Here is a 12,563-nt window from a genome sequence, read left to right as displayed (position 1 = left end):
CAAGAGACTGCTTGAAATTTTCAAGAGTTAGTCTCTAGGTCGAAGTTTGTGGGTATGAAGAAAGGATGAAAGGGCCATATGCTAGAATATAGTGGGTCAGAAATAGCTTTATTTTATTTTACTACTCTTTTTAAAGTAATCCCACATCTAACTAGTACAGAGAAGGCTAGTATTCCCCAATCCACTGAAATTTGTTTTAATGTTCAAGTAAATACATCCATCTCTATTTTTAACTTTTTAGTTTTTATTATTCACAGTTTTGAGTCTAAACTTCATGTAGTTCTGAAATCCCATCCCAAGGACTGCTGGGGAGCTGGCCACTTCTTGAAAGATGAAATGCTGGCAAATCATAGAAAAAGAAGGTATACTAGGATACTGATAGCAAAGCCTAACCATTGTTCAAATTAAAACTGAAAATCCAAGTTCGATAAGTTTAATGGATCATAGAGCAATAAGAAATAATAAGAAAAGAAGTAAAGTTATCTGATAAAATATGACAGATCATAACACAGAATTCTCATTTAATATATCAACACATTTGTTCATATTAGCAGTGAATAGCACATAAGACACAAAAGAATCACAGATTGTTCAAATTGTACCTTTTAGTAAACCTTTGATAGTGTACTTCAACAAGTGCTAAACTGTGAGATAACTATTTGGCTAATCAGATTCACATTCCTGTCAGTACAGAACCAAAACAATACTAACTTAACCTGTTCCCATCTATGTACACCACAGGTCTTTACCCATTAAATAAAACAACTAAGGCTAACTCTGACAATCCAAACCCTGGAACTTTTATCTCGGTTAAACTGAATACTGACCTCGGAAATAAGCAATTCTTCTTAGCTTGGCTAGCCAAACCATACTACAAACTTTGTTGGGTGTTTTAAGCAGAGGGAGTATAGTACTAAGCATATGGTTAAATCTAAGGAAGAGAAAAGACCACCACCTACTCCAACAGGAGGGGTTGAACTCCCATGAAATTAGATTAGTTCTCACAGAAGACAGGACCACACACAGAAACAGTGTTCTGAAAGTCCATTCTCCCTTTCTCCCTTCCTTTTTCTCTAACAAGGGTGCGTGTTTTGTTATTTCATACTGCTAGTCTTAGGGAAGGGCAGGAATCCAAACTATATAGCCTTTGACATAAGGACGACTAAAATAACGGCTGATATGCTTGTATACTAATAGGATGCATTTCCAATACCTTTCAATACATTTCAAGAATAAAAAATAAAGTTTTTTGTGTAAATGCTAAAAACAAGGAAAAACACCTTTGCATCTATGTAGAGCTTTATATCTTTCAAAATAGCTTTATTCATATCTCCTTAGAGAGTTATGAAAAATCTACTACCTTTATGCCTCCTTTTTCTTCTTTCTGGGCAAACCTAATTCTATGTTTCAACCCCTAAAAGTAATTTGTATACCTTGTTCAACAATTCCACTTGGGCAAAACTTCAAAAACAATATCCCTTCCAGAGCCATTCTTTTCCATTTCATTGTAACATTACTGTCAGACTTACTGCTCAATTATCTGATTGGTAGCAATGGAATTTGAGGTTGACAGAATGGGAGGCAGTAAAAGTTGCTTTTAAGTTTCACAATTGTTCTTTCTGTTTCCTCTGACAACTACAAACTGAACCACATGGTACAGGAGATAGGATTTAGATTTAAAATTATATCAATAATATAATCAACTTGCATTCTCTTCTTCACTTAGCCGATTTTAAATGCACCATATAGGAAAGGGGAAAAACTTTTAAAAAGTACAAAATATATTCATATAGTGTGTGTATGTACATAAATATATGTGTGCAGATATATATCTACATGCACATACATACATGTATTCATCTGTAATGCACAAAGGCAACCTGCTCCCAAACCCAGTTTGGATCTGATGATAAGAGACCAGACAACAAAAGGCCAATATAACAAAATGTGGAGTCATAGAATACCTTTCTTGATCGGCTTTTTTTCTTCACTATTACTTGCCATTCCTGGTTGCTTAAGTCTAAAGCTTTCTTTCTCAATCACACTTTCTATAGAACTCACTCCTGAAGGATGCACCACCTACAACAGTTAATTATATAATGCAGCCTGGCAAGTTGCCTAATGTCCTAGGTGAATAACAATTCCTAGTATGTGAATAGTTTAAAAAAAAAAAAACTAGTTTAATTAATTTATGACTTATTTAGCTTAAAGTTATAAGGGGCTAAGGACCAGGTTGTCTATTCTTATTTGTAAAGCTTACAAATAAATTTACAAACAGGTTTAAAGATTTGATTTTATATCTTATTCTCTACTATGTTATAAAATAGTAGCACACTCTAAAGTATGTATTAATGTGTCATTAGAGATCATCTTTCTGCCAATAACAGAATAAAATAAACTTGGGTGAATATATGGATAGATAACAAATCACCTAATATTTATAGAGAACGTGGTCATTCTTTGAAGAAAAATGTTGTATGAATGCTTTAGTTTTTCAAAGATCTATCAGTTTGCCAGTAAAGGTAATTCCTCCACCAGCACAGATCACAATCCTATTACTTTAGAGATGATCTTCAAAGTTGCTGTAATTTTATTTTGTATATATACATATATATAAAATACACACACACGTGTTGGCCCTTAAACAACATATAGGATCACCTCTGGTCACTTAGTCAACATCTTTCCAACTTGGTGGAACCTATCAGAACTTATATTTCACCAAGATAGACTTTGTAAATCCAGGATGAAGCAACAGAAAAGGATTATACAAAAATAATCACTATTTAATAGTAGCATAAATTGATAAGTAGGATAGAATTAGACAATTATTATTTATAGGCTTTTTTTTCAGTATTATACACTTTTTTATATCTCTCATTTTATTACAAAATTATATTCTGTTTTTTGTTGTTTTTTGGTGGGAAAGATCAGATTGGAGAGAAGGGAGAGATGGGCAAATGTCTAATGTGAAAACATGCAAAACTTTAATAGGAAAGTCAAAATCTTTCATCAGTTTCCCATTTCCAATCCTTTAGAAAACTATATATAAAAAACTTATTAGTTGCCAAAGCTGTAGTTTCCATCTTCATGTTTCTTGAATCCATCCTCTTTGCTCCACTCAAAAAGCTATCAACCTAGCTCAGGTCTTCACAACCTTTTTTCTTAGGCTACTGAAATAGTGTCTTACTAGACTTACTAGGTTTTTCTGCTTCAAGTCTCTCTCCTCTCCAATGCATCTTCCACACATCTGTCAAAAGTGACATTCTTAAAGCATAAATTTGATTATGTCACTTCCCTTCCTCAACAAATTCCAGTGACTCCCCATTACCTCTATGATCATGGCATTCTATCTCTAGTCTTTGGACATAGACCACCATCAGTGTCATCCCCTAGCTTGGAAATCACTCCTGTCTTCAATTCTTTCTCTTAGAATCCCTTGACTTCTTCAAAGCTCAGCTCAACTACCTCAATGGGTCTTTTCTTATACCCATAGTTAAAAAATATGATTCCATCAAAATCCTGCCCTACTGCCTCATCACAGCATGGTGGCGATTCTGATTTCTCAAAAATTATATTAACGAAGGAAAAGCTCTGACAAGTGATAGCAAAACTGGAAAGACATTGAGTATGGAGTTGAATGAGGGAGTGAATTTATACTGATTAGTGATCATTCTAGCTAAGTTCAAAGAAGCTCATCATCAGGTATCCTACAAGTAAATGATTGGGGGTTTGGGGACATAGAACCTCTCCAAGACTGACTAAATCATACAAAGTTGTCATCTGTCATTGGAAGGGGTATCCAAACTGATGGCATTATGGGGATCTTAAAGTAATGACATATGATTCCAATCAAATGTAGAAACTTTTCATCATAAAATATATATATATATATAAAAAAAAAAAAAAAAAAAAAACCAAAGATCTTATTTTCTGTATCTTTTCCTCTACAGAGTCTGAGCAGGTTAACAAGATGGGACTGATGAGAGAGAACATGATCACAGATGCAATTATTGAAGAGAAATGCATTTTCAACTCTAAATAGATATTTCTCTATAAAAGTCATACATAATCAAGCTCAATTAGTGACATCATAATAATTCCTCTGATGATGACAGAGACAGAGTATGTATAGATATTCCTATAAACCCACTATAAATCTCATGTTCTACCAAAAGACCAGTAATTTAGGAAATCTCAAAAATAATATTTTGAAATAAAGAATTTCTTCAGAAAAAGATTTAAGCATTCACAAAACATTTATCATTCCATGTCTTTGTAGTCCCTTTATTCTAGGCATCTGCAGGAAAATTATTTTCTGTATAAACAAATTCATTAAGTTAACTTATTCACGAATGGAAATAGCTGGTATCACATAGCATTTTGAAAAACAAAATTGCCACTGCTCTAATTCAATGCTTAAAAGCAAGCTATGATGACAATTCAACATGAGTACTAATATAACACAAACCCCCTATTACCTTCATCACCACATATTCAATTTACATAATTATTCTGCTATGCTATTCAGAATTCACATTTAGTTGTACACATTCTGGTTACCCCTACTTTTAGGGATGTTATTTCCTTCCTAGATATAATAACATAGTTACAAGACCATGATGCAACAGATTCAATTCTTCTGACCAGTAGAAATACCATTCAACAGATGAATGGTTTAGTTTGTTGATTCGCTTAAAATTTTCATTCAATTACTATGTTACTGGATAGCTCTTTCCATCTGCAGCATTGCTAAAGACAAGTAAGTCTCCCAGGAATTATTTTCTACTGACAGACTTTCTCCATTAAGTCAGCAGATGTTTCTAAAAGTTTATAATCAACAGAGTCAACTCAGGTAAGTGTTTACTGAAAAAAATGAAACAAACAAACAAACAAAAAACCTACTCCATGCCCACACTGAATTTACAAAGGTAAATCCTCCTGGGCCACAGCGGCTCATTTCATGTAATATTCTAAAAGCTTAGAGGCCTCCTGATTCTATTTCACTCATTTATTCCATTTTTAAGACAAAGGAACATCCACCTATATGACTCACAGAGTATACCACAAGGAAAGCTGTTATAATCCATCAGAAAAGAAGTGTCAATATTATCTACAAAGAACCAAATATGTCCTCTCCTTCCTGACACATTATTTATTCCTCAATAATTTCAGTACTAAATTTAAATTAAACTTCCAATGACTAGTAGTCTTCAACATTTAATTTACACATTGGTAGTAACTTTTTCAAAATCTTCAGTGGATTTCATGCTTTTGAATGGGAAAAGAACAAATTATATACTTGGCAAAAAATCCTAAATATTAGGTCTTTTATCTATTAGATCAAGGGAGTATAGAGCATGAAACTTGATTTCCAAACCCCAAAAGAGTCCTAATAAACCTAGCTTAGTTTTTGTGGTAACCATCGAAATTGTTTTTCCAAATAAACAGAAAAGAAAGTTTAGCATAACTTCATTTCTTTAAAAAAAATAAAATAAAATAAAAAAAAAAAAGACCTAAAATAGGCAGAAACTAGAAGTATTGAATAGCTTCAGAGGAACTAATAAAATATTCAGGGATTTTTTGCTCTGACTAGTTTAACACTTGTAGGTTATCTTGAGAGAAGTCTCAACTATTTGATAAACCATTTTGTAAATGACAGATGGATCAATTAATGATTAAACCTATGGTTACATTGGCATAGGGAACTCTCAGGTAAGAAAACTCTTTCCAAGACAGACTATGGAATATAATCTTAGAAAGGTACTTATAGTAGGTATCAAACTTTCACTCCAGAAACAGGTATTAAAATATAATTGAGAAATGTTTAACAAAATAAATTAAAATACAATAAAACTTCGATAATGTTAATGTGTGGTTTTCTAAGTCATTTTGAAACCAGCAGGGATCCATTTCTATTTGAATTTGACACCACTGGCCTAGAGCACTAAGAAGTTAAGTGACTTACCCATAGCCACACAGCCTACAAGTGTCAGCAGTGTGTCTCAAATCTAGGTCTTTCTAGCTCTGAAGCAATCTACACAATGCTGCTTCTCAAATAATGTATGGCTATTCTAAAACATAGACTCAACAATATAGAACAACAAATTCTTAAATTTGGCTTCTTGGAAAAATGAGAATTTTTTGCAAATCAATTATCAATAAAATTGTGCCACAAATCAGAAATATGTTATAACAGTTTGATTTGTTTAGATTAAAATTTCAAAGGCACAAAATTAAGAGACTGCATGATGGTTCCAAAGAAAACTAATGCAGATACTACCTAACTGAATGAACAATCTGTTAAATGGAAATCATTCATTTTGGCAAAATAAAAGAATTTACTTACCATCAATAATTTTTAAAAAATCGTTTAATTTTGATTTAAGTTTATTTCAAAATGTAACAAAGGAGAGACTACTTTTAATGATAAGATGCATTCAAATGTCAAAACCCTTTTCATAAGTATACACTTGAGGTTTGTCTTTTAGTTTAGAAACATTTCACATAATTATTTGGGCACGCTTTATGAGTAATCAATTTAACCAATTTACCAAGAATTGTTAGACATGGGACTAATTTTGTCTATTTGTCTATCTACCTGAACTCACAGACAATCCAGAAATGAAAACCTTTGAGGGAAAAAAAGCATGCAAAGCTGATTTGTTAATATCAGTTTTTTAAAAGTGAAGTTTGCAAACGGATTCAGATTAACAAAGACTGGCCATAATTCCATCTGGAAACTATATTTTCTAACATCAACCACATCCTGAAAAATAGATTCAGATGTTTGGAATGGGTTCAGAACAGTTGTAAGAAATGTTCAGTACAAATGAAAAAATTAGTTTTCAATGTCTTTTCCTTTCAGCTTTCTTTATTGAGTGAATATTTATACCCCCCCAAATTTAAGGCAGGACCTGGGATGGTGGTCTTTAGAAACTTCAATGAGTGCTAGTCTTTAAACACAAACGTTACAGATAACTGCTATTTGATTTCTCCCACATCGCCCACTAGGATTTCAACTTTGCCCCTGAAAGGCTTACTCTGCCAAGTGGAGATAATTAATTCTCCTGTTCCTACTACTAGGAAACAGGGCTGAAAGGCTTAGTGAAATGTAATGACCTTTCTTCTTCAATTTTCCTTCTTCCCACTAAAAACTTGCATGATTGTCAAAAATAAGGTTTCTGGTCTCTGCCTGCAAAAAAATACTACTACTAACCTGTTTGTTTGCTTTTTATAGCAAACAGATTTGCTAGAACTATTTAGAAATTAAATAAAAAGTTTAGCCATGAAATACAAAGGGGTTTCTTAAAATGATCCAAATAAACTTTTCTGGTTCATGGGTTCTTTTAAACACATATTAACACCAGCAGAATTAAGCAAACACAAATTATGATTACTGAAAATAAAACCAAGAACAACTCACATTTAAGGTTTGAAAAGTGCTTTTTTCCAACAAGCCTGTGAAGCAGGTAGTATTACACTACTATCATCCCTGTAAATATTCTCATTTTAAGAGACAGAATAAAAAGGCATCAAAATATCTTGTCTTCTGCTTAAAATACTCAGCTTTTTAAAGTGACATTGTTTTTATTTATTCCAGAAATGCATCACTGATCCCCAGTGGGTTTTCCTCCCCTCTAACTCACCTGATTTTTTTGTTAGACTTGGGTTTTGGTGTGGTATTTTTTGCTTTCTTTTCCTTTGGCTCTTTGGGGATCTTAGGGGTTTTCGGGGTCTTGGGTTCCTTAGGCTCCTTTTTCTCCTTGGGTTCCTTAGACTCCTTCGGATCTCTTTTTGCCTTCGGTTTTTTCTTTTTCTTTTTCTCTTCCTGGGACCCATCTACTGAGTTCCTAGCTAGCTCCTGGCTGTCTTTACCACCAGGGAAGTCATCTTGACCAAAACTTTTACTGGGATCCTCTGCAACAATATGATTGTTTTTCTTTTTCTTTTTCTTTTGTTGCGGCTGTTGCTCCACAGATGGTAGGTAATCATCAGTCTTCACTAGTTGGGCCTTCGGTCCACTAACCTGAGTCATCTCTGGCACCGGTTTCTCTAGAAAAGGTTCTGATGGAGAATGCTAAAAAAGATAAACAGAAATAGAAATTAGTTTAAGATAACCTTGAAAGGTGATCAAAAGCAAAAGGAATTAAAGTAAATGGGCAATGCTTATATATATCACCAAAAATAGCTTTGGATTTAACATATCACTTCCATTTTAAAATTCTGTTTTCCAAGATTAAAACAAAGTAATACTTCACTAAATTGAGAAAACAGAAGGTAAATTAACAACCATATAATAAAGTTAAGTAATTAATATGAAAAAGAAAAAATGCATTTGATTAAAGATAATTCTATATTCTTAAACCAAAATTACTCTGCAGTCATTTACAACAGATGTCAAAAAATAAAGTTATTGTTTTATATTGACATTTAATAAAACTTGTATAGAGCTTTATAAAAAAAAAAAATGAAATTGTTTTTATCCTTAAGTTTTACCAAAAATAAGGAATTCACAATGGGATCCATTAATTTTATAAAACTCAGGGATCTCAAAATAAGGATTTGTCATTTACTTACCTCTACTCCCACCCTATTCAAGAGTGTGTAACACAATAATGCAACATTCTGATAATTTGAAACACTGAATTCCAATAATAAATTCTTACCATAATGCAGATTATTTTTCTGACAACTTTTAATCATCACTAAAATAATATACCTTCACTTAACAATAGACTAAGGTTTAAATACTATTGTTGTTTTTTAAAGTCATTGAATTCTTTCTTCTTTCTCACCAAATGTGAAAACTTAGCCAAGAGAAAACCAACTCCAAAAGAGAATTCCTGTAAGATACAAAAATCAGTCTTTCTTTCGGAATATCATAGGAGCTTAGATTTAGAGTTTAAAAAGTCACTTAGTCTAACCTTCTCATTTTACAGATGAGACCAGTAAGGTTGAATGACTTGGTATGATCTTCAATATGAATCCAGCTCCTCCAACTTTCTCAGTACTCTTAATAATACTTTCCTTATACTCTTAAAAATAAAGGAAAAGTTGATAGAGACAGATTTATTGGTTTATTTCCAGAAGGACTACCGATTTTAATTTGGCAGGTCAAAATTGAAAACAGAGGATTACTAAAATTAGAACTTCAAAAGGTCATGCCTCAAAAACTTTGATTTTGGTTAAAATTTGACTAACAGTGAAAAAGCAAAAATAAATGATCAAATATGAATAGACAGTTTTCAGATGAAGAAATTAAAGCCATCAATAGTCATATTAAAAAAAATGCTCTAAATCACTATTAGAGAAGTGCAAATTAAAACAACTTTGAGGTACCACCTCACATCTCTCTGATTGGCCAAGATAACAGAACAAGATAATGATAAATTTTGGAGGGGGTATGGGAAAACTGGGACAATAATGCATTGTTAGAGGAGCTGTGAAATGATCCAACCATTCTGGAGAGCAATCTAGAATTATGCTTAAAGGGCTTTAAAACTGTGCAAACTTTTTAATCCAGTAGTGCTACTCCTGGGTTTGTATCCTAAATATCACAAAAGAAAAAAAGGACCCACATGTGCAAAAATGTTTCTTTGTGGTGACAAATAATTGGAAAATGAGTATATGCCCAACAACTGGGAAATGATTGAGTTATAATATGTGAAAATGATGGAATATTAATATTCTATATGAACAGGCTGATTTTCAGAAAGGCCTGGGAAGATTTACATGAAGTAATGCTGAGGGAAACAAACAGAACCAGGAATGCACAGTATACAGTATATTGTACACACATAATACAGTACACAGTAACAGTAATATTGTGCAATGATTAACTATGACAGACTTAGTTCTTCTCAGCAGTTCAGTGATTCAAAGCAATCCCAATAAACTTTGAATGGAAAATTTCATCTATATCCAAAGAGACAACTATGGAAATTGAATGTAAATCAACAGATTCTATGCTCACTTTTCCTCCCTTTTTCTTCTGTTCTTTTTTCTCTTGTGATTTTCCCCTTTTGTTCTGATTTTTCTTTCGTAATATGATTAATAAGAAAATACATAAAAATATGAATGTACACACATAACAAAAATGTTGCTTTTATGTGTAATTGAAGAAAATAAAATTTTTTTAAAATAAAAGAAAAAATTTGGGTGGGACTAAGGAGGACTGATTTCTAACTGCCATAAAAACTACTTATGTCCTCATAATCTCTCAATTTCTGCTTCCAAACTTGTAAAATATGTTCCCTCAGATTCCCCAAATCCTAAGATAATAGTTTTCATTTTATATATTTCCCTTGTTCAGATTTTAGTGTAACTGAAAGATACTGAATGAAACAATGGGACACAAAGAAAAAGAGAACCCAAAAATTGACAGAGAATGGAAAGGTATGAGATTTGACACATTATATGAGCTGATTTCTCCTTTGGATTTATTTATTTGAGGAATAGGGCCAAAATATATTTTATCATATTTCTCCTCAAACTCATCCATCCTCCAAAGTTCTCTGTTTCTGTCAAGGGCACTATCAATTTCCCAGATACCCAGGTTTATAATATTGAAACCATACTTGAATACATCCATCTTCCTTTTCCTCCATACCCATCAATCACCCAATATGTTGAGTTGTTTCTCCTTCTCTTCAATTCACTCTTTACAATTTCCAAAAACAATTTTATAAAGACAGACATTTGACCAGGCCATTCATCTAATCAAAGGCCTTCAATGTCTACCAGTTATGTTTTTTAGTCTAAAATGTAAATTCCTCAGCCTGCCATTTAAAACTTCTTGCTTCTAATTTTGTTTTTAGGTTCCTAAAATAGTTCTTCCATACTATATACACATTCTTGCCAACCTATACATTTCCCTGAAATATTTTTGCCTATAAAGTGCTTTCTTTTTATTCCAGACTCTTAGAATCCTTGTGTTTTTTACGAATGAAGCCTTTTTTGAGTCCTTTAATTTTTCAGACTTATTTCTTCCTCATATTAATATACATTTACTTATCTGTGTACTAGTCATATTCCTCAGTAGATAAAAACTCCTTAAGAATGAAGATATAGATATATAGGTATTCCTAATTCAATGATTTGCGTATCACAGATAATTATTTACTCTTCTTTTGGGTATATCAAAATCTGTAATCTTACTATTTCTAACTGTTGAAAAAATAAATCACAACTACTAAAAAGTCAGGACTTTATTTTAAATATACTTAAAGAAGAGCAGTGTATTACTTTAACTTACCTAAAATAACTTACTTAACGACACAATTTTGCTAAGCTCTGTTCTAATGAATAGATAAGACTATTTTGTTATTAGCACACCTCCTGGTGCCTGTTAGCTTTAAAACAGTGCTTCCTCTTAAGTAGATTGCAAATTCTTATTTATGCTATTAATAGTGTTAAGATAAACTTCCACACAGCTACCAATGAAATGGTCAAGAATTCAGAAGGGGTGGGGGTGAGAAAAGAGAAATAAAGTAGTTCAACAGGTCTGAATTAGCACAAAATCATACAGCTAGAAGGATCCTTTTTAAAAAATAATTTAATCAAACATTCTCATCTTCTTTATAAAGAAACTGAGGCTCACAAAGGGTAGGTGATCTATCTTAAGTCACACAAGTAAATAGTAGTGTTACTAAGGTTTGACTCCAAATTGAGGGCATTTTTCCCTAACTCATGTTGGTTTTACTATAGTGTTTTTAAATTGCTTTTGCTGTCTGGTATTGCTCCCTAATATCAATGAAAGAAGGAACAATTTAATCACATCTTAACTGCAAAAGACAATGACATGGAGTATAAAGTGTATATGTGTACATACATGGGGGTGGGGAGGGAGTGTTGGCACAGCTACTGTGGATGCCTCTTTTAGGAAAATAAGAAAAGTCATATTCCTGGAAAGAGGAAAGAAGGAAATCTAGAATAGTGAGTGACTTATTATATATTTTAAAAAAGGTATGTACCTTTCATTAGGCTCTAGAGGATCACCTCAAGTTATAGAATTTTATTTCTTAAATGATATATGTGGATTTCCATTTATAAAGAAAAGGGGAGTATGCTACAGATTTAAACCAAAATCTAAAAATTATCTATTTTAATATACAAGGCATGTTATTTGCTTTCAAATAAAGGAGGCTATAACTTCTTGTTACCCAACTTAATCTTCCACAAAATAAAGATTAAATACAAAATGTATATTAATCCTACTTGAGACGCAAAGAATTATGTTTTGGTACTATTTGAAATAAGGTGAAAAAGGTGCTCAGAAATATTACAGTGTTTACTAAACCTACATCTCCTTAAATCTTTTAGAGAAAAGCTGTTTTTGTAAACATTTAACAAAGAACAGATGGCCTGCTTTAATCATGTGAAAAAAAAAAAAAAAAAACCATCCTGGAGCTCACATTAATACCCCTAAAACAGCTTACCAGGACTAGGCACTTCCCTGACCAAAGGCATGGTAGAGTTTCCCCAGTGCTATTTAATTTTACAGTAGACATTTTCTCATCGGTTCCCACTATACTTGACAGTTAATCAATGCCATTAACATT

The 12,563-nt window shown here is 32.5% G+C and overlaps 1 protein-coding gene across 11 annotated transcripts in view; it reads right to left on the bottom strand.

The window, feature by feature from the left end:
• The window catches only part of CHD7 (chromodomain helicase DNA binding protein 7), a 224,135-nt gene that overhangs the window by 90,249 nt on the left and 121,323 nt on the right, over nucleotides 1-12,563 (bottom strand). For all 11 annotated transcript variants that reach the window (XM_074278743.1, XM_074278751.1, XM_074278753.1 and 8 more), the window contains one exon: nucleotides 7,650-8,080. In XM_074278743.1, coding sequence (XP_074134844.1) covers nucleotides 7,650-8,080 — 431 coding nt within the window. The remainder of the gene's footprint in view (nucleotides 1-7,649; nucleotides 8,081-12,563) is intronic.

Source organism: Sminthopsis crassicaudata, chromosome 1, assembly GCF_048593235.1.
Source record: "Sminthopsis crassicaudata isolate SCR6 chromosome 1, ASM4859323v1, whole genome shotgun sequence".
Classification (NCBI taxonomy): Eukaryota; Metazoa; Chordata; class Mammalia; order Dasyuromorphia; family Dasyuridae; genus Sminthopsis; species Sminthopsis crassicaudata.
This window is presented reverse-complemented; position numbering and strand designations above follow the sequence as displayed.